Source organism: Notothenia coriiceps, unplaced genomic scaffold (genome assembly GCF_000735185.1).
Source record: "Notothenia coriiceps isolate Sejong01 unplaced genomic scaffold, NC01 NC01_scaffold00019360, whole genome shotgun sequence".
NCBI classification, from domain to species: domain Eukaryota; kingdom Metazoa; phylum Chordata; class Actinopteri; order Perciformes; family Nototheniidae; genus Notothenia; species Notothenia coriiceps.
The window spans coordinates 18979-45873 of record NW_011352061.1 but is presented as its reverse complement, the minus strand read 5'-3'; the positions used below and the strand labels follow the sequence as shown (position 1 = coordinate 45873).

Genomic DNA, 26895 nt, shown 5'->3' with positions numbered 1-26895 from the left:
CTCTGTCCTCACTGAGGTCCGCAGAGCACGAGGGGCATTGAGGAGTGAGACAAACTTTTCCTTAAGCTTTATATCCAAATCTGTTTTCGGTTTCTGCTCTGCACGGCATTACACATTTTGCAACACCAACTTTTTGTAGTGCGCTTTCAGGACTGTAGCCAAATGGAATACCAGGAGTTCCCTCAAGAGAGGATATCACGATTTTAAGGTAAGAGCATTTATATCTTTTTGCAGTGAAGTTTTTTAATATTTACGGAGCACTTAGGCTCAACACACGCTGCAGTGCAGTGCGTTTACCGCAGTTCATCCATGCATGCGGGGACAGAGTTACCCACAAAACAAGAGCCAAACTCGGATAAGCGTTCAAGCCCTCTGAGGGATTTCTTCTGACATCTATAATGTTAAGACATTCAAATTAAAGTTTTATCCTAACAAGACTTTTTTGCTTTATATTTATTGCCTTTCTTTCCTGGAAAAAAGTGTTATTCAAACACGATCTCCAATTACATTTAAATATTAAAAAAACGTTATTCCATTATTCTATATACATTCTTTATTGCCTTTATTTCCTAAAAAGACATTTTTGAGAGCAACATTGGTTTGTAGATGTAATCTGGTACACTGCATCTTAAATAAGTCATGTATTACAGTTATTGTCTTATATATTCTTAATTGCCCCCTCTTTCCATGGTTATTCTCATTATTAATATAAAAATAATAATAGTATAAATAATAGTACTAACTGCATGTGTCATGTTTACCACTGTTATAGTTATCACACGGGCAGCTGCAGTGACTACTCCTCTCTAAATGAAGATGGACCCCGCCGCCCTGTGCCTTGTCTACACTGTGCTGCTGATGGTGATGTGGCCCCCTGCGGCCTCAGTGCCCTGCCCCCGGCCCTGCTCCTGCCCCCAGCCCGCTGAGCTCCACTGCACCTTCCGCTCCCTCCTCAGCATCCCAGCCGCTGTGTCCAAACACGTGGAACGAGTGAACCTGGGGTCAGTGAAGTTTGCATTTTCAGCCTGTCTGTTATTCTGCTATACCATCAGTGACTGGATTACACTCTTAATGCAAGGGGATTTCGTTTTATGGCATGCCAATTCAGGATCATTGTGTCTCATGAATGTTTATAACACCGCCCACTCTGGTTCTGTTCAGGTTCAACAGCATTAATAAGATTACAGACAAATCGCTGGCTGGTCTGAGGAAGCTGGAGCTCCTGATGGTCCATGGGAACGACATCCACAGTCTGCCCAATGGAGTGTTCAGGGATCTCTCTTCTCTACAGGTACACTGGATGAGCACAGGAACGTTGGTAGTAGTAATACTTTAGTAAGACACTGAATCCCAATGAGTCTGGGCTCTGTTGATTTTTTCCAAATGATTGTATTTTACAGCTCTGGTGGCCAATAATATCATAGCTAAAGCCACTTTTTGAGTCACCAAATGGCCTTTTTAGGTGTCAACCTGGATAAAAACCTCAGAATAACTACGTACAGGAAAATGTGATACTTAAGTGCTACCATCACCACATTTGAAAAAGGGTGTTTCCATCCTTGTGACTATGGTTCTATTGGGTTTCTAGTATGGCTATGCAAATAATCAAAAATATCTTTCTATATAAATTATTATTTCCAGGCCCTGGCAGGGTTAAAAAGGGCTCATGATTCCATCATTACTAATCCTGACTATGCTTCTCCTTGTTGGTTTAGATGTTGAAGATGAGCTACAACAAGCTGAAGGATATCAATAGACACACCCTTCATGGTCTGTGGGCTTTAGCCAGATTACACCTGGACCACAACCACCTGGAGTTCATCCACCCGGACGCCTTCCAGGGCCTCACCTCTCTGCGTATGCTGCAGCTGGAAGGCAACAGGATTCAGCAGCTTCACCCAGCAACTTTCTCCACCTTCACTTTGATGGGCCATTTCCACGTCTCCACTCTGAGGCACCTATATCTGTCTGACAATGGGCTGACCTCGCTGCCCTCCAGGCTGGTAGCAACCATGCCTCAGCTGGAGAACCTGCATCTCCATGGGAACCCATGGAGATGCGACTGCAACATGGGATGGCTCCATGGCTGGGATAAAACCTCACCAGGTTAGACGCAGAATTCCTGCACTACAATTGGTTTTGAAATTCCTTTATTCTTGCGTTTAAAGTATTTTGAAGTGATTAAGAAGATTTTAGAATATTCAAAAATAATTCAAGTCTACTTTGAGGTCTTATTTGACAGCTTGTTTTTTTGTCCCCAGGTGTCTTGAAGTGTAAAAAGGACAAGGCCCTTCCTGGTGGCCAACTGTGTCCCATGTGCTCTTCTCCCAGGCACCTCGAGAAGAAAGAAATTCAGGCTATGGAGAACCTGGTCTGCAGCAGCCCCGTCATCAGCTCTCCTCATAGGACTTCTACACCCGATGACGTGGAAAGTGAGGTCATGACCACGGAGGATTTCAGGGAACCATTTGGAAACATCTCCCTGGGCCTTTCAGACGAACATGGGAATGGAGTGGACCTGGAGTGCGGGATTAGTGAGCCAGGAGAACTTTCCAAGATCAGCTGGGAGCAGGTCAACCAGGTCCAGCTGGCATCCAACATCTCTTTGTCCGTTGATCTTGAATGTCCGGTGGATAGAGAAAAGTATGAGCAACTGTGGAGGCTCATTGCGTACTACAGCAATGTGCCAGCCCACTTACAAAGGGGGGTTCTGCTCAAAAAAGACCCTCATCCAACCTATGTGTACATGCAGGACTCTGAGCAGGATGCCCAGTACTTCACAGGTGTTAAAGTTAACATGATGGCCCAGCCGGCATGGCTGATGCAGACATCTGCAAACCTTCAGCTGAACAGACTGCAATCGTCAGCCAAGATGGTAAAACTGATCCTGAGCACGGACTTTTCAGAGACAGTGCCGGCCGAGATGGTGAGGAGACAGAGGAGAACATGGGTCATGATTGAGTCAACAAACACAACCCGAGAAGTGTTGAGTGCTATTCTGGGAAGTCCAAGTGAAATGCAATGTAACGTGCACAGTTCTGGCCAGCAGGTCCTCCACTGGATGCTGCCAGACGGCTCTAAGGTGGAGGCCCCGTACAGCAGCCCAGACAACAGGTTGACTGTGTCCACTGACGGGAGGCTGGTGATTAAACCTGTCAGCCACACAGATGCTGGAATTTATTACTGCATTGCTAAGGTTCATGGAGACCTTGCTGTCATGCCATTCCATCTGACAGTGCTGGAATCCTCAAGCCCTCCACCGGGGGAGGACGCCTCAATTTCACCCATCGAGGGATTTGCAGGCAACCCAATTTCCCTGCCTTGCACGGCATCTGGATCCCCTGATGCTGAAGTTAAATGGATTCTACCAAACAACAACATAGTTAGTTTCCAAGCCAACTCCTCTAGGGCTGTGGTGTATTCTAACGGCACTCTACATATCCCACAGACTCAGTTATTGGACAGTGGTTATTATAAATGTGTAGCTATTAATCAACATGGCGTGGACACACTGGCTACAAAACTCACTCTGGTCAGGCGCAAAGGGCTGATAAGGCCTTTGAGGAAGTTTCCAGCAAGACCTCAGTCAGCGTCGGGGCTGAACACTCAGATTAAAGTCCCCACAGAGGAAGCAGAGGAGGCATCAGGGGACATTGAGGTCACTCAGGTGGGGGCTCCAATGACCCCTTTGAGAAAGAGAATTCCTGAAGGTGTGTCCCCTGGCAGGAGGGGCGTCCCCCCGTCGAGGAATGTGTGGAGGAGGCCGTCTGTGCTTCGAAAACCAACAGGATCACGTGTTGAAGACAGGAAGAATATAGTTGATAGCAGGCGGAAGGTTAATATTTCAAAGAGTAAAATAGACCCAGAGAAATGGGCGGATATTTTGTCTAAGATTAGGGATAGAAAAGGTCATAATACTGTGACACCACTTCCAGTTCAGCTTACAACAGAGAGGAAACCGACCGAGCAGACAACACAAACACAAGATGTTACTGAGGGCTCATCAGACGCCATATTTGTGCAGGAACAGGAGGGCCAGGATTACTTCACCACAACACACATTCCAACACAACATACACAAATAAAAACGGATAAACAGAATACACAAGGTCAAAGCACGCATGTGACTTCTAATCCCTACACCACGCATAATGCACATAAGACAGCAAATAGTCACAGCATACAATTAACAGCAAAGCCACACACAATGCTCTCACACAATGTACAGCACACAATCCAAGATATGAGCTTCACAACTTCAAACGGAGTATTTTTCCTTCCACAGCAGACCACATCTGTTCCCCCACACGCTGTCACTTTCTGGCAGGCTAACACAAACACTGCGAGTAGCAGCCGCACAGAGAACCTTAGCACAAATACAGATGTTAACAGAGTCAAAACAGCTGATGGGTCCAAGGCATCAGAGAGGAGAGGGAATATGGATAGACCAAATGTTGTTTCCAGCTCTGATAATGACAGAGAACTCTCTTCAAGGGGAAGACAAATTATCCCTTCGGTCAACCCAAATGAGTCAGAAACAAGCCAAGAGGAATATGGAAAATATTTCAGTGCAACTGCAGCAACATCACAGTTGCTTACTCAGCCAAAGGATACAATATTTGCATCTGAAGCAACGCTCACAACAGTATCTTCAGCAACTCTTCTCCTCACAACAGGAAGGCTGGGGTCTGAAGGACAATCTCCTCCGCGTCTCCGACAACCATCCTCCAGGAGAAGGAATGGGGGTCGTCGGAGAAATCCAAACAAAAGGAAACAAAAGCTGAACAAACCCACCAAGTTTATTGCCAGCACACCTGCAACAGCTCCCCTAGCAACAGTAATGACCACTGCGTCCACACAGCTAAAAATAGAACCATTAGAAGTTACAACAGCCAGTTTCAATACCACTGTTCCATTCAGCACTAGCCAAGCAGCGTCATCAGGCAGACTGAGTCATGAAAGAGGCAAAGTCTCAGGGCATGACGCTGAGGTAGCCACTAAACTCTCTTCAACGCCAGCTTCTCAATCCGTGACAAAAGACAGCAATTTACCCATGGCCAAACCACCACTCGAAAGCACTTCAACGGCACCATCATTTCCAACAGTCTCTCCAGGAGTGGGTCACGGAAAGACAAGTTCTCAAACAGCCTTGAGAATCTCAGAGAGTGTGTCTCCTTCAGAGAGCCTGGATATGCTCACATCCCTCACTCAGGAGAGGTTTACACTTAGCCCTGTTCCACCTGTTAAACCCTCAGAGGAGACACAAAGGGTCAGTGTTACGGCAGACCTCGGACTTATGCCAAGCTCTGGGCTTTTTCACACAGTGACGCAAACATATGTCGAGCAGGATAAATCAGACTATCAAAACACACCCACGGAAAAAGGTGAAAATGCGCTTTTGGAAGAGATTCACACGCATGTTTCACTGCCGCCATCCCCATCCGCCTCAACTGCTTTGTTGATCGAACACGAAATTGAGACAACCTCTGGATACACTCAAACTGGCTTGATGACAAGACTGTTTAGGCTTTTTCAGGGTGCAAAAGAAAAGGTTACTATAAATATATCTACAGTAACTGAAATATCCAATCATAGTGAAAGTAAAACCACAATCAGTGAGCCAGTGGTAGATCAAGATCTTAAAGAAAACATAGATCATTTTCCTTTACCAAGTACTGTCATACCAAAACCTCCCTCTACTACTTCCTCAAGGCCTGATGCTGGGTTCATGCATGTCACACTACCAAACATGTCTACCACAGGAGAAATGGATCCTGCTTTGAGGGCCACCATTCAGGAGGCTCCCAGGATAAACCACATTCCAGACGACCAAAGTCAAGACCAACAAGTCACCACTTCAGAGCCCAGGAGAATATCTGAATTCCATCCTGCAACCCAGCCACCTTACCACAGACCGGCTCCATTTGTTAGTGAAAATCCAACTTCCCAGGCCATAACAATGAGCAGTAAAATCAGCCCGAGTGCCACCCCCACCCCAACTGTTGCGATCCAAACTCTTCCATTCACAGAGGAACTTCTAACAAGCCGCCCTGATGTGTCCAGGAATCACCAGCTACCTGGACAAGGATCTACTCTAAGAGGGAAGCCAAAGATAACGAAGAGCGATTTCCAGACTTTCACCGTGGAAGCTGAAACAGATGCTCAGCTCCCCTGTGGGGCTGAGGGTGATCCGATGCCCTTCCTTTCGTGGACTAAGGTTGCCAGTGGTATGTATGACTCATTATAACTCAGTGTGTTATGTACTTCAGTTCAGTTTTCTTGGATGCTAGTAGGGTTAGGGTTACACTCCAGGAGATGTTTTTAAGTTAGTGAAAAGCACTGAGTAAAATAAATCATTAATATAATGCTATTTTAAATATTCATTAAAATACCAAGTCAAATGTATTGAAAGTGCACAAAAATAATATATTGTACCATGTTTGTTATTGAGCAATCCCCCCAAACCTCCTCCACTTCCTTCTGCTGACTTTTTGAATTGCGGAGGTGTATTTGTGATAATCCGAGACAACATACGTGGACCTTGTAATGTTATACTATGTGGGAGAAAATCTAATCTAAATCTCTCTCTTCTCATCCATGCAGGGGCGAGTATTGCTAAGAACACCAGGGTCCACAGATTTGAGGTCCATCCAAATGGTACATTAACCATCAGGAACACACAACCCATGGATGGAGGCCAGTACCTCTGCACAGTCCAGAACCAGCACGGCACAGACGAGATGCTGCTCAACATGGTGGTTCTTTCTCGGCCCCCGCGGGTCCTGCAGCCCCGGCACAGAGACATCACTGTGCGGCTGGGTGGGGACGTCAATGTGGAGTGTAAGGTAGAGGGGCACCCTACGCCTCGAGTCACATGGGTACTTCCTAACCATGTCCACGTGGCTGCTGCCCCATTCAGTGTTTCCCCTCAGCAGCATGTGGCCGTCTTCAGTAACGGAACCTTAAGGATTAGCCAAGCCACTCTCACAGATAGAGGGATTTATAAGTGCATTGGCAGCAGTGCAGCTGGAGCTGACACAGTCTCAGTCCGCCTCTCTGTCTCAGCGTTGCCACCTGTGATTCAGCAGAAACAACACGAGAACACCACGCTCACAGAGGGCAGCACTGCCTACATCCACTGCACGGCCACAGGTGCCCCTCAGCCTGTTATTCGCTGGACCACACCTGATGGCATAAAGCTCACTGCTTCCCAGTTTGTCACTGCACGCAACCTCCTTGTCTTCCCAAATGGAACCCTGTACATGCGGGGCCTGGGCCCGGGAAACGCTGGGAGATATGAGTGCTCAGCCAGTAACGGTGTGGCATCCAGCACAAGAACAGTAACCCTGAGCATAAAGAGAAATCTGTCCTCTGTAAAGGCCAGCATCACCCTCTCATCACCCCAGAGAACAGATGTGGTCTATGGGGGGAGGCTGCTCCTCAACTGTGTGGCAAAAGGAGAGCCAAAGCCCCGGATCATCTGGAGGACCCCTTCTAATAAGCTGGTGGATGCTCAGTACAGGTAACAAATGCACACGCTTATTAATGAACATCAATCAAATGTTTCAAAACTGCATACATTTAACATCCTCTGGATACTATTGTTTCTATTATGTTTGCAGTTTTGACCCCAGGATCAAGGTGTTCCCAAATGGCACGTTGACCATCCACTCTGTGACCGACAAGGACAGCGGGGACTACCTGTGTGTGGCGCGTAGCAAGATGGGTGATGACTACGTTCTGCTGCGGGCCGACGTGCTCACCAAGCCGGCCAAGATCGAGCAGAAGCAGCACAGGTCCAGCCAGGAGGTGGTGTACGGTGGGGACCTGAAGGTGGACTGCGTGGCCTCGGGTCTCCCAAACCCCGAGATCAGCTGGGCTCTGCCAGACGGCACCATGGTCAACCCGGTCAAACAGAGAGATAGTGTCAGCAGGGGACGCACCCGCAGGTAGGAGGAGTTTAATCTATTGAGTAAATTGTTTTAGTTTTGGGACATTGGAAGAAGGATGTAAAAGAAGTTCTGAATTACTTGTAAATATGGTAGTTTTCTCTTCATACAGTCCAACTAAAATGTTTTCTAAAATGTCTTTTTTATTTATAAAGGCAAATATAATAAATCAGAAATTTGTCGCAAGGTGCTATACAATTTATACAGCAAACACCTACTGTTCCTTGCCCCTAGCTTTATATGAGGACAAACTTCAACAGGGTAAAAATGAAAAGAAACCTGAGGAAAAGCCAGAAAGGAGGGGTCTGTCGCCTATGACATGTTGTGTGTGGAATAACCAGAATTACAGTATAACCTATAATAACGAAAAATATACATTAAATGCAAACATGAAGAAAAAGGATTCAGGAGGATGTTCTTCAAGGTGTTGCTAAACAGTAAATGATTTATTCTTGAACTGACCAATCACCATTGGCCAGTGCTGTTCCCAAAAGACTTTTGATGTGTTCATTTGACTTATTGGAAACTATTTCCTAACTGTGGTTCTGTGACAGCTCAACACCTTAAGATTGATGACTCTTCCGACGTCCACAGAAAATTACTTCAAGAACCAATTTTGGCATGTGCTGCCAGAATACAAAAACTCCTTTGTATGTCCACATTATTTATTGTTTCCCTCAATGACGCATGGAACACACTGTAAATACTTCATGTCAATCTTTTCCGGTTGAGCAACCCAACGTATTTCTTTCTGACACGTATAACTGAACACAGAAGAAATGGCTTTGGTGGAAAATACAGAACCTACCCTATGGTATTCGAAGGAATTCACGACCACCTTTCATTTATATGGATTCTTAGGAAAAGGAAAACAACGTAAAGGGAGCCCTTTTTGTACGATTTGTGTAATAATTGCATGTAATAATAATATTGATCACAATCCCAAAAATGGACTGTCAGTCTTCAATGACATTCATCAAATTGTAACAATCCCTCCCCCCCCCCCCCCTTTCCTCTCTGGAATTTAGGTATGTGGTGTTTGACAATGGTACGCTGTTCTTCAACCATGTGGGCATGCCAGAAGAAGGCGATTATACCTGCTACGCCGAGAACCAACTTGGCAAAGACGAGATGAAAGTCAGAGTCAAGGTAAAGGTGGCAAGTTCTCCGCCAAAAATCCAAGACAAAGACCAAAACATCGTCAAGGTTTTCTACGGTGAGACCGTGACGCTGAGATGTCACACCAAAGGGGAACCAAAGCCAGTCATCACATGGATATCCCCTACACATAGAGTCATCTCCCCTGCAATAGACAAATATCAGGTCCTGGATGACGGAACATTAGTGGTTCAAAGAGTCCAGCGTTTTGATGGAGGTAACTACACCTGCATGTCCAGAAACAACGCAGGACAAGACAATAAAGTCGTCAGGCTGGACGTTCTAGTGACATCACCAACGATTAATGGCTTAAGAGGAACTGCCAATGACGTCAAGGTGACTGCAGTCCCGAATCAGCAGAAGCTGTTGGACTGTGTGGCAAAGGGGACCCCAACCCCTCGTGTCATGTGGGTTCTACCGGGTAATGTGATCCTTCCTGCTCCATACTACAGCAACAGAATGACAGTTCACCAAAATGGTACCTTGGAAATCCGGTCCGCCAAGAGAACAGACTCTGGGCAGCTGGTTTGTATCGCCCGTAATGAAGGAGGGGAGGTCAGGCTCGTGGTCAACTTGGATGTAAAGGAAGTCGTCGAGAGGCCACAATCTAGAGGGTCCAAAACAGATGGCCTGTCACTGACTGTTGGCAATGCCATGACTTTGAATTGCACCTTTGAGGACTTAAGACTATCTCACACCACATGGATCTTACCGAACGGCACACCTTTATCTATGGGTGCTCGAGTCAACAAGTTTTTCCACCAACCCGACGGTTCTTTAATCATCAGTAACCCATCTGTTTCTGAAACGGGCGTGTACCGCTGTATGGGGCGTAATTCTCGAGGGCTTGTGGAGCGTACAATAACATTGTCCCCGGGGAGAAAGCCAGAGATCATTAACAGATACAACTCTCCTGTCAGCGTTGTGAATGGGGAACAACTTCTGCTTCATTGTTTAACCAGTGGCGAACCACTCAGACTTTCTTGGACACTGCCCAGTGCAGTTGTCCTCAACAGGCCGCAAAGAGCCGGACGATATGCAGTCCTGCCAAACGGGACACTTTCCATCAAACAAGTATCAGTCTATGATCGGGGCTCCTACGTTTGCCGAGCTGCGAATGAGTACGGCAGCTCTCAGCTTTCTGTATCAGTGATCATAATCGCATACCCTCCTCGAATTACTAACGGACCGCCCTCTGTGACTTACGCTAAACAGGGAGTTGCTGTCCAGTTGAACTGCGTAGCAACTGGGATACCTAGAGTGGAGGTTGCATGGGAAACCCCTGATAAAACACGCTTGACCGTCAATGCACAGCCACGCCTTTTTGGAAACAAGTACCTCCATCCCCAAGGTTCCCTCATCATCCAGAACCCCACACAGAGAGATGCTGGCGTCTATCGATGCACAGCTAGAAATGCCATTGGCGTAGACTCTAAAGCTACGGTTCTCAATGTGTTCTGATGAACTTCACCAATCATTGTAATCCATTCTCATACTGTATGCCCAATCAACTGCCTTGTTAAAAGCAGCCTATGTTTTTAACGATCAAAATGTTGGTAAACTGCTGTTGCAAAGATGAAATAATGAATTACTCAAAACCTGCAGAGGTGCTTTGAGTGTGTGCTGTGTCAAAGCCAGAAGTTGATGGTACATAGGACTAATATCCCACATCTAGTTTACCGGTTACTAAATGGGAATCATAGGGTCATTGACCAAAATAATAACTATTATAGGGATAGTGTAATTTTTTACTTCAGGTTGTTTTTTACATAAACTGCTAACAGTGTGGTTTTGACAATGACATATTATGTCATGCTCGAATTGCATAACTTTTCATTTTCTAACTAGGAAATATTGTTTAACTTAATTACATATATGTATAATAATGCTATAAAGATTTGTTAAGATTTTTATTTTTTACTCCAGTTGGTATCCTGTGCCTTGCATAAACGGTAATTTTCTATTTGTTTCCATACCTGAAATATATTTCAATAAGTGATATTGAAGTTTCCTGCTCGGAGCAGTGTGCACCATCTTTGAATCTGCTTCTGAAAAATGCTGATTCAGGTTCTATGTCCTTATTTATATTTGATTTGTCTTTGACAGACTGTGATGCAAAGCCACCTTCCCATATTTTAATAAAACATCTCCACCTGAATCGACTAAACTTGTTGTCAGAAGCAAAAACTTTTGTATTGCTGATACAGGGGAAGGAAGATATTGGAAAAATGAAGACTCACCATAACAAAGAATAATGCTTTTAAATGTCACAAACTTTAGGAAATATACTGACATTTTTTACTGTATACACTTACATTGAATGTTGTTTTTTGTACAGCTGGCCTTAGAAAGCAGAAGACAGAAGGAAATCTGTGAAAATACTCAATTTAGCTTTCTGGCTGAAGGAAGTAGGTCACCATTATTCTTGAGGATTTGAAACTTGCGATCATCGCTCTGGGAGTACAGCCAGCGTCTCGTCTTCCAGAAAGAAAAAACCTCTGGAGCCATGAGGAAATCCCTCATTAGTTCAGCAGAAAGAGTCACACTGAGAAACTGCATTTACTCTTGTTGGAGCAGTTAGATTATCTTTTAAATATTAGTATTTTAGCACTTTCTGTCTTTCTGCATTCACCTACAACTTCTGTTCCGGAGATAAGCAAAAGTACCAGGAAGAAAGCCCTGATCAATTCTGAGGAAGGAACAAAATAAAAGGAGTTTTCTTTATTTTTCTCCTTGCTGATGAGATCCACATTTTCCACTGTGAGAAGTGATTAGTCTGCAGTGATGCATGTTTTCCCCCTGTGGCCGAAGGAGCCTGACAGCGTATCCAGATGGCTCGCAGCGCTCTCCTCTCTTTGTGTTATGAAGCTGTCTGTCTGTGACCTAGAGCCTGCTTCATTCACTTTGGAAACGCTCACATGCAGCACCCACCTGTTTCCTTTTACGTGTGTCTGTAGATTACTCTAATTACTGAAAGAGACAGTCATCAGTGTAAAGTCATGCCACGCGTCCGGATGTGTACGCTGTTTAAAAGCACCGTTACTTTCCTGTATTTATCCACTCTGACTTAGGGACTTAGTATTCAAGGGATTCAGGCTAGGGGTGGAAGAACTCACATGTAATACTGAAGTAAACGTAGTAATACCCGACTGTGTTGATGGTTGAAAGTAAAAAAACCTGCATTCATTAAAGTAAAGGTACTAGTTTTTGTATTTCAAATATATTTGAATGCTCACTGGCAAATATTCGGCATAATACATATTGTTAGAATCCAAAGTGTTCCCTCCTGTTTTCTCTGTGTTTGCCTGTGTCTCCCTGGCTGGGCGTGGCTGACCTGGGTTCCCCTTCATCTTCTGCTCATTCTTCCTGATTGCCACCTACACCTGAATAGGGCCCGCTCCTCATCTCCGTCTGGACCCTTGACCGTCTTACCTTGCCCTGGTGAGCAACAATGCCCACATTGAACCCTGCTTCTGTATCGTACCTAGTTTCGGATTCCTTTTGGTCACTCTCTGAGAGCTTAACACATATTATATTATTGGATTATAATCATTGAACTGACATCATTTACATTTTGCAGCTAGTAAAAGTGGAGATAACTTCAATGATGTGTTATACTGCTCAGTATATTAATCTATGCATCATAACTCAGAATATAGTATTATCAAGAAATATGGACCTAAAGTAACTAGAAACTAGTGTTTGTAAATAAATGTGGTGGAGTTAAAATGACAGTATTTGCTTCAAATTACCTTACGTACCATACTTAAATGTACTTTCCACCACTGTATACTGTATCAGATTGACTTTAATTACTTAGATCCTTTACTTTGTTAAAGTAGAAATACCACGGTGTCTAAATATGCTGTGTAATATGCCACTGATTAGTTCTAATGGAGGCATAATTTCTGCTCAAATGCAACAAAAAGAAGGGAAACATCAGTGAGGGAAGGACTGTGATTTATGAATGGCTGCAGATATTCACATGGCTCTGCGTCTGGTTGACGAATCAAAGCCGGCACGAGGGAGCTGGGTCCTACAGCAACACCATCAATACACGGGAACATCAAGGCGCCTCGTGTCTGAGCAACAGAGGAGCTGAATTTAAAGCAGAGTTGAAAAGCAGTGGCTTCTTTCTGCAGTGCACGGGAACACGCTGTAGACGTGTTGGTGATGAAAGCGTCTTGAGCTAAAACCTCCTCTGCTGTGATGTTGACAACATGTGCATCAAGCTAACTCTGAGTGTGATATATGGCTTGTTTTTGACACGAGTGCGGGCATAACAAATCGTATGATCATCAGTCTCAGTAAATAAGATGCATAAGTGGAAAAAGCTGTCACATGTGTGGCTCGTTGGTATTGTGGGCTCAGTAAATTTGCCTGTTTTCTACTAATTCATTCAGAGTTCTGACTTTTACGATAGCTATTATCCAAGAAGTTGGAATAGTTCCACATCAGCATATTTACATTCATTTGAAATCAAACAAGGTAAAATATTTATTCTTTTACGAGCTCTGGTGTGTTATCCACCAAAGACAAGATTTAAAAACGCAGAGACTTTTGTATTTGTACTTGAGAAAAAGTTTCACTAATGCATTGAGAAGCTTGCCATATATTATTATTATCACATTAGTTCTGCAGAGGAAAATTGGATGAAAATGAATGGATTGTTCACCGCACTAAGAAACAGAAAAATATGTGATTTAGACAAGACTCAGATACATTTCCAAAGATAAGGCTTCACTAAGTAGAGAATTGTCAAAGCTTTGATTTGTTCAGGACCCTTCAATCAGATACACCTCTGTTATATATTTGTAATATGTTACCCGAGGATTACTTTAATTCCACATATTCATATTTTCATCTTTTAGAACTAGCTTACTTTATGCCTCTGAGCTGTATAAAAAAAAAACATTTGAAAGAATGATAGATTTGCGAAGTTATCGGCTAGGCTACTTGGAACAGAAACTTCCCCAAAGATTGTCTCCGGGTCCAGCTGCTGTTATCTTTGGACCTTTGGTTCACTTCTCCCTCGAGGAATTAAGTGTCTAAGTCCACGGGCAGATGTGAACATGTCTGCAGGCCAACATGCGGCTGACGGTTGTTTTTATATTCTTCCTGGGTCAGAAAGGATTCACACAATTGGTATGTAATTGGACCTCAGAAGCAGAAACACCAACTGTAAAAATCTTTTTACAAGCTCTCTGAAAAATGGGTCTTGGCATGTGAAAAGGTAACACGTTGAATGTTCCAGAAGATGCATCTGCCCATTAAATAGAGTTCTTGGGAAACTGGTTTGGTTTGTGGCCCAGCTCCTATCAGCATCCGTCCACCGATCTCCAACCAGCTGCTGAGCCCCACCTCGAATCGGAACAGATCTCCTCCACAGCTGACTGTCATTACTTCCCAATTAGCCTGATCGCAGATTGGGGTTCATTAGAATGTGAAGCCGGCGGTTGAACCACTGATCAAATTATCTGAGCATGAATCAACTTAGTCATGCGATGGCTCCCACACATGATGAGCGGAGGGGGCGGTCCTGAGACCCAAAAACATATGGAGCTGCTTAGAGTCCTCTGACAGCTCACGTTTCTTTCTGGTCCACGCTGTGTGTCTGATGGCTGGAGCCTACACCTGCACACACAGTCATTCCCTCGCGCGCACACACACACACACACACGCCGCCATCCCGAGTGTTCTCATCAAGCCACAGAGGAGTTCCAGATGGGGGCTTTATCAAGACTATTTGTTCATGTACACATGCTCAGAGCGAATGGAAAATAAAGACTAAACAAGAGAAGGGGGGAAGCTTCGGCAAATAGTGTTCTGGTTATTTGACTAAGCTTGGTTTCATCCTCCCTGAGATTTGCCTTGATGTGCCCCACTAAGGTGGCATTTCTTGGAAGCACATATGGGTGTCAGTACAAACAGACTGGGTCAGTTTAAAGGGGAATTATTTGCGAGGTCAGTGTCGTGTCAGTGCCGATTACGTAAGTGCGGCTGAAGGCTGTCTGAGTTATGTATTTGAAGATTAAATTCAAACTAACAGCAGATTTTCTCTGGAGGCTGACATTACTGTTGATTGATGAGTTCAACTTCAGTGAGGAGTCTCCTAGAAACCATTTAAGCATGTCAACTTTACTGGCAAGAGGTGGGGAAATGAATAACTGGCCATTTTTATTGGCCACTAGTGGTGGAGCTCTGTGGGTTACAATGTCCTCTTGTGTTGGTGACTTAAATATCCCAGATACTGTGGTAAAGTTTGAAATATCCTGGAGGAAGCAGCCTGCTAACTTTGGTTCACATTAATGTTATCCTTGTAATGATAGCCCAACTTCATCTAGCTCCAACATCACCTCAACAGGTTGATAACCCTTACATTCAAGAATTGTAATTGAACATTCTAGAATTTTCATTAATAATTCTAGAACTGTAGAGCCTTTGCTATTCGTTTACCAAATGTTACTATGCTAACTGCTGGACTCATCATTAAACCTGCAGAACATCAGGAAGTTAAAACCACTTTTATTGGTGGTCTTCCTGGCAGCATGTCAAGCTCCTAACAAAATATCAACACATTCTTACTTCATAAAGTTTATATGTATAATATGGCAACAAACAGAGCATGCTAATGCACAAAAAAGACATGTTTATCATTAGACCTGAACATCATTAGCATGGGTGAGCCCCAAGCATGGCTTCAGGCTGTACAATATCATTTCCCTCAGCTTGTTGCGAATCATGGTGCATTCAATAATCATTAAACATGCCCTCGGTTACTTCTCCTCAGCCTTCAGTGATTCCAAGCGCCGTACATCATAAGAGCTGCAGAGCAGAGGAGTGGCAATCAAACCTACCCTCGAGCACGGCTAATCATTTAGAATGATCCATTGAATTGTCGATTTAGTTGAGTTTTCAAAGTAATGGTTGATTCTCCCTTGGGGACAAAGTGCTGAGGGAGAGTCAAAGAGGGTTTGTTAGAAAGGGTCTGAGAGGACTATAGGTCAAAAGGGCCCTTCAGGCCTCTACGTTGTAGAACAGATACATGTTTGTTAGTATTAAAGCTTTGTTTGTACAAGGAGTTCAAAATGCTGCAATTGGGGTTAATCATGAGGAAATGCCCCCACATTAAAACAACTTGTTTATTGTTGATCCATAAACAAACTGCAGCTTGACTTCTGTACTGGTTTCAATAGTATTACTGTGATTATATAGAAGCTATGGTTCATCAGTATCAGTGTGCTGCATGTGAGGACACACTTTGTCCTCCCCTGCTTGTAATTAGCAGCAGGAGGCTGACAGGTCATATTTATGCTAATCACACACACAGGAGTGGACTCCAGCTGATCATTACAGTGACACGTCTCACACTCAACCTGAGAGCAAACTACTGGGTACATTTACTCAAGGTACATACTATTTTGACAAACTTGAGCATTACCATTTTCATGTATATTGTAGTTTCTTCTGTAGAAGTCAACTTAAGTATTCCCAGCAGCATCTGGAGGGACTCTATTTGCCTTTTCAGAGCTTAATGGATGAGGAGGTCAGGAGAAACCAGCATCTTATCCCACTTTACTCTTGATGGATGGGAGTCAGGTTGCCTTATAGAGCCTTGTCATAGGAGAAAGCGTATGAAAAGGACATGCACCATGATGGGTAAGCATCACACAGCATCACACAGCATCTCTTCAGGTCTTCCTGCTCCCCATGGTGGAGCGTTCTGGAAGAAGAGCCACAGTGCCCCCTGCTGGAAGAATCCACTCACTGTGTGTCTGCATGTGACAGTTTTCTGTTTATCTCACTCAAATGACTGTAGGAAATTGGGATTTAGTTCCACAAAAACAAAACAAATAATCCCCACTATTGAACATTGGAACACTCACAATGTGGAGATGTTGGTGTTTCACAACATTTCAAAAATGCTTTATTAGTTAGTCATAAATCAGTCATGTATTATGAGCACTGGGCCTAGACTAATCGCTGGCTCAGGTGTGTTTGGTTGCGGAGTGGTTCCTGTGTGTGAGCAGTTAGTCCAGGAAGCGGTCGAGCATCTTCTGGATGTTCTTGAAGGCGTCTCGCCCCAGGTAGTCGGCCTGGCCCGCCTCCCACAGCTGGCGGTGCTCCAGCCGCTCGGCCTCTGTCTCCTCTGCCCTCTGACACCATCGGGAGGGGGGAAACAGGAGGGAAAAGCAGGCACATGTTTAGCTTGATTTCTTTCATGCTCTTCTTTTAAACACTTTAACCTGAGTCCAGTGGTGGAATTTAGCTAAGTACATTTACTAAAATATCATACTTATTTTCACATACTTGTACTTTACATGGGTATTACCATTTAATGCTACTTTATACTACAGTACAGAGGAATATGATATAGTTTTACTCCACTACATTATCTAGCAGCTTACATGACTTACTTAGATACAAGTGACATACTTTTTACAGTGTATCTACAACTGTAAAATGCTACTTTATGCCACAATATTGGCACCTTAATATTGTAATAAAATATCAGATATGGAGGATTTTTTTTCTGCGGAATTAGTACTATTAGATATGATATTGTACTTTTGATGGAGTACTTCTACATATTGGTACTTTAACTTATCCATCTGAATGATCCCCTCACCACTGCACATTACGGCTTTAACCCTGAGCAGTATTTGAAGCAGGTAGTGAAACGTACAGGAAGTTCCTCAATGTCAGAGAGGTCATCGCTGTCCTCAGGCTCCTCTTCCTCTGAAGCTAGGTCCTGGGTCTGGGTCCTTTTGGGGGGGGACTCTTCCTCAGAACCCTGTACACACACAGTCATTCTTTAGTACAATAATGGCAGCCGAATGAGCTCTCCTCCTGCACTGCGTGATAACACTGTTGATGTATGCTCATGGTCTGCTCAGGCTTATCTTACAAGCTTGTTTAAGCACAATGCATCAAGTGGAAATGAATGAAACCAACGCAGTGAGAAGCTGTGACAGATAACAGACGCCGTGTTTCTTTTTCAGCTCCAGTCAGAGGCAGTCGAGCAGAAATGGTAAATGAACAGGAGCTAACACGAGGCCCTTGAGCTGCCTAAATACCCCCATCACAATCACCATGATGTATTCAAAACACAAGCAGCAATGCTAATGAGGTCATTCATTAAGCTAATTCATGGATTGATTGCAAATATGTCTAATGACTACTTGCTCGGCTGCACAAAATATTTCAAAAGAACTCCGAGTTCCGTTTTCTTTTAATGGAGCTAAGCTAGGCTAACTTGCTATAGACCCATCTCTGTTAAGGCAGTCCTGGCCTAGTTAGTTAGTTCCTACTGCTCCTCATCATCCCTGCAACCACCTGACCTCCTGCACACCTGGCCTTCATCCCCTCATCATATATACAGTAAGTCCTGCTATCCTGTTAAGTCCTTTGAACCCTGTATGCGTATGTCTGATTCTTGTATGTCTTGAAGTTCTGATACTTATTCTGACTTTGTCCCTATGAGCAACACCTTGTGTTATATCCAGCAGCGACGTTAGACAAAGGTGAACAGACGCATCAGCTTACTGTCTCTGTGTCAGACGGTAAATCGAACACGTTAAGAAGCGGGGGAAGAGGCGTTGGTAGGGAATCGGAAATGTCCAAGATTTCTTTCACTGGCGCCTTGGCTTCTCTCTTTTGGATCTGCAAAACAAGGGAGGATGTGGAGCAAATTAATCACTTAGAAAGGGAGAGCAAAAAGCTGTGTATGATATTATACAAATCGAATGATCAGATCAAGTTATAAGGCATTTTTCGTGTATCCCCATTTGCAACATCTTACACTGATGAATATTTAAGACAAGGAATCAGACATTATATAAGCAGTGACACTTACTGTCTCTGGGCTTACTGTCTCTGGGTCGGATGGTAAACGGAGCTCGTTTTGAAGCGGGGGAAGATTTGCGGGCAGTGAATCTGAAATGTTAGAGTTTTCTTTCCCTGGCACCTTGGCTTTTCTCTTTTGGACCTGCAGAACAAGGGACTACGTTTAGTGATGGAACCAGTCCCTGGGCCGGGCAGCCATATGTGGCGTCTGGCTGCATGTCCAGTTTCCGGCCAAACTCTGTGACAAGAGAAGCTTGAGCTGCCTAAATACCTCCCTAACAATCACCAAGATGTTTGGAAAAAAACCATGCACAGCTATGCTAATGAGGTCATTCATTAAGCTAATTCATGGCTTGACTGCAAATATGTCTAATGACCACTTGCTCGGCTTCACAAAATATTTTTATTTGTACTTTGTTTTTCTTCTGATGATTTAGAGCAAATTCATAACTTTGAAAGTGTAGGATATGATACAAATCTAATTGTCAGATCAAGAAATAAGGCATTTATCTTGGATCTCCAATTTCTAAATCTACACAGAAGAATATTTAAAACAAGGAATCAGACGTTAATAAGATGTTAATATAACAGTATATAAGCAGTAACACAAAAGTGAAGAGGTGCAGCAGCTTACTGTCTCTGGGTTGGATGGTAAACGGAGCTCGTTTTGAAGAGGGAGAAGATTTGTGGGCAATTTTGAATTCGAAATGTTTGAGGTTTCTTTCCCTGGCACTTTGGCTTTTCGCTTTTGGACCTGCAAAACAAGGGAGGACGTTTAGTGATGGAACCAGTCCCTGGGCCAGGGCAGACATATGTGGTGTCTGGCTGCAGATACCACATAAACGTGTTTGGCCTCAAAAATACACTGACTTTATCACACCTTTTTCCCTTAAAAAGAGCTACTTATGTTGGAAAAAATGAACAAAATATCCATTAGTGACCCATAACAGGTGAATTTGCTTACTCTCTCTGGGTCAGGCGGTGCATGGAGCCCCTTTTGAAGCGGGGAAAGATGTGCTGGCAGTGGACCAGAGTTGACCAGTTTTCCTTTCACTGGCAACTTGGCCTTTCTCTTTTTCATCTTCAGCACAACTGGCATCTTAGCTTCCTTCTTTTGGGTCTGCAAAACAAGGGAGGGTGTTTTAGTGTTTGGAAAACAACCAGTCCCAAGCCAGGCAGCCATGTGTGGCGTCTGGCCGCTCGGCCATGTCTACGCTCCTGCCAAACTCAGTAGCTGAAGAGGGGGGACTCATCAGAGGGATGTTCTGCTCCAGTGTTTGGAGGGGAAATCTGCAGAGCCTCTGCCAAACATGGACCATGGCTGACTTCCTGCACAACAACCAGGAGTGACACAAGTGGTGGAGAGTAGATTCACTCAAGTACCTGCTGTGGCGTCTCTGCTGCAGATGATTCCGTGTTGCTGCCGTATTCCCTCCACCACAGAGACAAAAACTGCTCCATGTTTGAGTGGCCGCCCTCCCTCTGGCTGCTGCTGCTCCAGGGCTTCACTGATCCCAGGAAGTGCACAATCTTTGCATCGTGGCCAAACCTGCAGGAGCAAACTCTCAGGATGTTTGTGCACACTGCAGCAGAGTAATATAATTGGTGGTGTGTATCGACATACCATAGAAAGGAGCAGTTACTTTAGTGATTACGGTGTTATTTTAACGGATATAAATGATGGGCTACACTACAAAAATGAGGCCTTTGAAACTTGTGATGGATAAAACCTGTAATAAGTGAAGTGTGTGTGTGTGTGTGTGTGTGTGTGTGTGTGTGTGTGTGTGTGTGTGTGTGTGTGTGTGTGTGTGTGTGTGTGTGTGTGTGTGTGTGTGTGTGTGTGTGTGCGCAGGCTCACTGTTGGTAAGCGGGCAGGTAGCTGTACAGGGAGCTGGCGCTGAGGTTGTAGATGAACGGCAGGTGTTTGCTGATGTCTTCCACCGGCCAGCCGCTGAAGAAAGAATTCAAAAGGCCCTGGTCCCCTCCTGAAGCCAACACATGTCACCCAGTATTAAAAAAGTAGTCATTGTAGATGGAGTGATATAAAGTTGAATGTGGAACTTTGAGTCTCACTGTGTTATTCTTTATTGTAGGTGATGATAATAATGAGAAAGAAGAGTTGTCATGGGTTACCATCGAAGCTGCCGTGCTGCCGGGCGTGCTCCAGGAGGCGGTGGTGTGTGTGCAGGGACGGTCTGAACACAAACACCCCGGAGTTGAAGCAGTCGGGCCAGCCGGGGTCCGGAGCCGCCGACAGCTCGTCTCTGTGGAACAGCTCGTCCACGTTACACAGGACCTGAGAGGGGACCCCGCCTATCAGGTCAGTGTGGGACATGCCATGATATATTGTGACACACAACCTTGAGAAACCTTGCCTGTTCCTCTGCGTTTTACATGAGAACATGTTGACACTGAGCACACAGAGGCAGGGGGACATGCTCCTAAAGGGCCACTCACATGCGTGCTGCTATTGATTCCTATAGGAACATGATGAGTGACCCTCAAAGAGACTGACAGGGTGTTTACTGGTGTATAGGGATAAATAGCTCCAGATAGTGATAGTGCAATACGGCCAATGAGCCTGCATGTCCTTATGCTATACTGCCATGTGTACAACATCTGCCTTGTTTTTCCCTATGATCATTGACCAAGATCGCTTTTCCATTTTCCCCAAGCTCCTTCATAATAAAAGTTACCCAGCTCTTTTGCCAATGGAATTCTTTTAATGTGAAGGAGCTGCAAGCATTTCCTGTTGCAGCTCCCTTAGTGAGGATAGATTCAGGTCAGCATCAAACACAAAGAGTGCACTTATTGGACATAATGATGTATTTCACAGTCAAATATTACACATATGTTGTGTTTCTGTGTGTGCAGGACTCACCAGTGTGTCGGCATCCAGGAACACACACTTGCTGTACTGGGTCAGAGTCCAGCAGTGGATCTTGGTGAAGGTGATGCCCAGCTCAGGACGTCCCAGCAGGGACAGGTTGAGACGGTCCTCACTGTCCATCACGTCCACGGTGATCACCTCGTCGAAGACACTCTGCAGGGCCAGCCTGGTGACGACATACATGTCACGGTAAGTGAGAATTATACAAATGCTATATATTCAGCTTATATGCCGGAGAAATGAAATCATTCACCTTGACTGCTCTGAGACATTGGGTGTTACCATGACAACGATGCTGCGAGTCGTCCCGTGGCGCCGCAAACTTCTGGCCACCACTGTAGCTCCCATGCAGTAGGAGTTTGTGGTTGCCAGGGTGACGAAGGCCTCCCTACCTACAAAATGGTCACGACAAGGTTTAAACAATTTAAATATACACTTAAAACCTAATGGCTGTAAATAGGTTGCTAAGAGACGTCTTTACCACTTTCCAAAAGAGCAATCGACTTTAAAGGTTAAATAATTTTCCAAAACTACACTTTGAGAATAACAAAATATATATATTTATGATTGTGTGTCTGCATACGTCTTTATTTAGTAGTTTTAGTATCCTTACAGTTAAGAATTATTATATTTTGCTCCTAAGAATGACCCTAAAAAAGCAATTTTGACACAAAATGACACTAATGGTTATTTTGGTGCCTTGTTTTCCATTATGGTTGAACATGAGGGTGGGAGCATGTGGGGTAAGTGTAGTTGTAACTGAGCCATTTTCCTGGCCAGTGGTCAGAGGCAGAAGCTCGTGAGCTTTTGTCTGAAGACATCTCTGGGCTGCGTGTAGAGTTACAGGAGAGTCTATTCTGATTCAAATCAAACTGGGTCACTAGAGTGCACTCCGTATAATTCAACAACAGAACAACAAGTGTGCACCACAGATCAAAATCTCTTTAAATGTGCAGAAAGGGTAAACTAGGACACTACACCCTCAAGAAAACTCAACAAATAAGCAGTACAATGTCATTTTACACATCACTTAGGTCACAAACGATCACCTACCTGACATTTTCCGTGCGTTAAATCCGCTCTCTTTATCCAGAAAATACGAGTTAGTTTCACTTCACTGCAGCAGGCCTCTCATTGGGGGTGTGAGGAACAGTCTGCGGGGGTCCCAGGTGCACATCTCTGGAGCTGCTGTGGAACCTTAAATACTTACAGGATGAATGTGACACCGCAGCAGGAAGTGACATCCCATTCTGTATTGTGTGTGTGTGTGTGTGTGTGTGTGTGTGTGTGTGTGTGTGTGTGTGTGTGTGTGTGTGTGTGTGTGTGTGTGTGTGTGTGTGTGTGTGTGTGTGTGTTCATGTGGTCATTCAACTAGTGAGTCTTGCCAGGTGTTGTGCAACTGTGTGGACCTTCAGCAGCTGCCCTATGCTCTGGGTTCACCCTGCTTTACACATTACAGGAAACAGTGAGGGAACACAAAGCACAAAAACATATTCTGTGAAAATACTTATTACCCGTATTAAGTGTCACAATGTAAAAGAAGTGTAACCTGATTACTTTAAATTGGTATATAAACTGTTTTTTAAATCAGTAGTCAGTAAATCGATCTTGAGTTGTGATTATTCTGTCTCACGGTCATTTTAACTCATTTTATAGTAATAATGATAAAGCAGACGAACTGTACAACACCGCTTTATTGAAAAACTCACACACACATCAGACCTGGAATAGATCTAAGCTTGTAAATGACATGACAAAAACCTCCCAAAAACACTTCAAAGCAGATCATGGTGTAAAAGCTGAAAGCAGCATTTATCCACATCCTCCAGTATTTACAGCTCACACTCTCATATTTCAGCGTCATAACAACAATCCCCTCAGGCAATCATTCTGATTTATGATACTTTGCAATAAAGGCATGACTCATGGTCGAGTCTGAGGATAAAACCTGATTCTGATTATCATAACTGCGACAAAAAGTGCATCAGCATGGCCTCAGAGCGCTGCTGAAGTCAAACTGATAAGATAGACAGCCTGCAAAAAGTCGTCTGTCTACGACTGACTCCTAAAACATTATTTCTGAAATCAAATAGGAAAGTTTAGTCTTGTTCATGGTTTGTTGTGAAGCTGGGAGCATGAAACCTTATATAGTGGTTATGTTAATGATGTAGCTAGCTGCTAACGATGCTAGCATGGGCTGTAATGGCAAACCATGAGCTAATGATGCTAATTCTCTGTAGCACCTTTCTTATTACACATGAGATTCTTTGTCAATATAAGACAAAGAGGGTCAAACTTCAAGGAATATCAAACACAACAACAAACAAAAAGCTTCTACTGTATGTTACATTTACATATGGGATGCAAAAGATTTTCAGCATTTACCACATCACTGTCTACATTTATTAGATCTTAAAATGAAACAATCAGTATTTCATATTAAAAGCTCCTTCCGCTGGATTTGCATCCAGTTACATGATGATAATGTCATACAAGGTAAAACATTGCTGTACCATGCTGTAGATTCATATCTGTACAAAATGAAATAATGTCTCATTCATTCTAAAGAAAATGTTGTTAAGCTACCATCAATAAGAAACCAAAGCTTTCTGTCATAAACATTTCACAATAAAAGCCTTACTCAAAGAACTAAAGTCCTAATGTTCTTAGTTACTCTTATTTTGAAAAAGCCAAATCTTTTTTTACGGAAGACTTTGAAACGGAAAGAGACCAAACTAAAAACTCGGGAGGGAGGGACTCAATTTTAAATATAACACCAAGTAAGTGAATTCAAATGTAAGGGCAGCATTATTTTAATACCTTATTTAATTGGAAAATCCCCCGTATTTAGGCAGACTGAGGTGTACATTAAAGGGTTGCTTCACAAAAAACAAAGAAATGTTGGAGTGCAAAAAGAAACACTTATTTGTTAAAACAGGACAATGATTCCATGTGTTCAGTAGTAACACACAAACTATTATCATCTTAGTGATGACAGCAGTGAATGGAAGAGTGATGAAACATAAGTGCCATATTTATTTTCAAGTTAGATTTGAAGGAGCAGTGTGTGGGATTTAGTGACATGCAAACTACGGTGGCCTTCAAGGACCAAAAAAGTTTGATGAACGCTGTTGAATCATTGCGGGGCGATATGTAGACTCCCTATATGAAGGGCACATTGAAAGCTCATGAAAACATTCTTAGTGATTATAAAACTTGTTTGGGAATAGTAGATTGTATTTCTGCACCCTAAATCCTACACACTGCTCCCTTAGGTTGTTTAATAAGGCTTAAGAGAGACCGTTGATTGAAGGTACGTTTTGTAGAGAAGGCCACTGGCTTTTCTTGAGTAGAAATCAGACGCTGTGTTTAGGACGTCCTGAGCAGATTGCTGAAAACTGAAACATTTAAAGGAAGAAAGAGTTAGTGCACTTCCTGCTGTAGGACACTACACTTGTACTTTTACTTATGATACCCTGAGTATGCTTATCTGCTAATAATGATAAGTATCTTTCCACCTACCTTGAGGATCAGACTGATTACCGGAATGGTGTTTACCGCTCTCTGGATCTACACCTAAACACACAACATGTGATCAGTGAGACATGTTGAGATATATTTATGTTGTCTCTATATGATCAGAAGAGTCAGGAGTAACGTAGTCACCTCCTTGTATCTTGAAGCAGAGCTTCTTCTTCTGGTAGGCGAAGTAACTGGACGCTGCTCCCAACAGAGCCACTCCTATGGCGCTGGCAATCCCTGCAATCTTTCCAGACCCTGCTGCTCACACACACACACACACACACACACACACACACACACACACACACACACACACACACACACACACACACACACACACACACACACACACACACTGTTATTTCTCGTATGTCTCCTAACTAAAGTTGACTTTTCTATTTGTGTCAATTCAAGCTAATTTCCTATAGTCTATTCAAATATATATAAAGATAGTGTGTAAAATAATGGTCATTTCTTCTGCGATACATTTTGCAAATAGAATTAATTGAGCTTAAAAAATAACAAGCATTTTCTTTTTTTTTAACAAATTACTGAAAATAATTGTAAAATTATTATTACTTTGCACAATTAAAGATGTAAAAATATCCTATGTTTATAGCTCCTTAGTAGTAGGTTTATCTATTATAGTGTTTTCCCACTTATTCTGTATATGTCCATATTGTGTACTCAATAGATAAATATTTCTAAAATCAATTTGGAATCTTTAAAGTGTTTCTAATCTAAAATTGTAATAAGAACAATACAGATGATTGGACATCCTTGTGCCTGATTGGCCCTTCATGCTCAGAACAAACATGTCAAGTCATGTATTCACTACATAATTATTGACGTTCCTGCCCTGAATGTGATCTTAATTCAGAGTCATTCTAACAGTAACCTGCATCACCTCAGTCTTCCACAAGGTGGCAGTCTTTGGACTTTTGATGACAGAACCAACACACACACTGGGAAAAAGTTCCCAGAACACTCTGTATGAAATGTTTAAATATAGTCATGTAAAAGAAACATGAACATAAGAAACACACAGGCAGTTGGTATCAACCGGAGGATAATCAGTCAGTGGGGAAACAAACAAAGTGAATAAAAAAGAGAAAGGACAGGTCTAGAGAGCTGGATTACAAGAGAATACACCCAGGCTCCAGGGCAGGGTGGGGCACACACACACGTGCGCACGCGCACACACACACACACACACACACTGGCTGCATACAAAATAAGCGTGTCTCCACTGACTGGCAGTGAGTCATGAGGGAGAGGTGTGTCTTGTGACTCAGTGCTAAAACAGGGTGTTGCATGGACATGAAAAAAGAATGGCAGGATGCCGCCTCCCTTTTTTCCAAAGAGCCCCCCCAAATGACTCCTGTTGGAAGTTGCGCGCGCGCCCCCCCTCCCCACACACACGCACACACACATAAACACACAGGGGGGGGCGCGCAACAGCGGTAATTAAAGTTTAAAAGTCTCAAATGCTACAACTACTTTCACAAACTGGATGAATGTGAAGTATTT

General features: G+C 43.5%; 3 protein-coding genes across 7 annotated transcripts in view; 1 reads left to right on the top strand and 2 right to left on the bottom strand.

The window, feature by feature from the left end:
- Window positions 1-25: 25 nt before the first annotated feature.
- On the top strand, window positions 26-11268 carry mxra5a (matrix-remodelling associated 5a). The gene is made up of 8 exons (XM_010778740.1): window positions 26-208; window positions 773-1001; window positions 1162-1291; window positions 1716-2106; window positions 2262-6227; window positions 6604-7522; window positions 7623-7949; window positions 8978-11268. Exons 2-8 carry the CDS (start codon window positions 811-813, stop codon window positions 10566-10568), a joined length of 7515 nt encoding a protein of 2504 aa, XP_010777042.1. The 5' UTR covers window positions 26-208; window positions 773-810; the 3' UTR covers window positions 10569-11268.
- A 4450-nt stretch (window positions 11269-15718) lies between these two features.
- Window positions 15719-23161, bottom strand: gyg2 (glycogenin 2). 3 transcript variants are annotated; one of them, XM_010778739.1, is made up of 12 exons: window positions 22897-23161; window positions 22097-22235; window positions 21835-22009; window positions 21087-21249; window positions 20812-20938; window positions 20337-20502; window positions 19918-20073; window positions 19588-19707; window positions 18979-19110; window positions 18654-18770; window positions 17794-17901; window positions 15719-17263 (listed from the first exon to the last, which is right to left on the bottom strand). In XM_010778739.1, the coding sequence occupies exons 1-12, from the start codon at window positions 22901-22903 to the stop codon at window positions 17138-17140; spliced, it is 1536 nt and encodes a 511-aa protein (XP_010777041.1). In that variant the 5' UTR covers window positions 22904-23161; the 3' UTR covers window positions 15719-17137. The 3 variants fall into 3 exon arrangements, with proteins under 3 accessions (XP_010777041.1, XP_010777039.1, XP_010777040.1); XM_010778737.1 differs by having other exon boundaries at window positions 15720-17263; window positions 18964-19110; XM_010778738.1 differs by having other exon boundaries at window positions 15720-17263; window positions 18964-19095.
- Window positions 23162-23519: 358 nt separating this feature from the next.
- The window catches only part of cd99 (CD99 molecule), an 11826-nt gene continuing 8450 nt past the window's right edge, over window positions 23520-26895 (bottom strand). Inside the window, exons 11-13 of one of the 3 annotated variants that reach the window (XM_010778733.1) lie at window positions 25510-25626; window positions 25366-25419; window positions 23520-25241 (exon numbers count right to left, since the gene is read on the bottom strand). In XM_010778733.1, coding sequence (XP_010777035.1) covers window positions 25213-25241; window positions 25366-25419; window positions 25510-25626 — 200 coding nt within the window. In that variant the 3' untranslated portion in view covers window positions 23520-25212. The remainder of the gene's footprint in view (window positions 25242-25365; window positions 25420-25509; window positions 25627-26895) is intronic. The other 2 variants (XM_010778735.1, XM_010778734.1) reach the window with 2 other exon arrangements.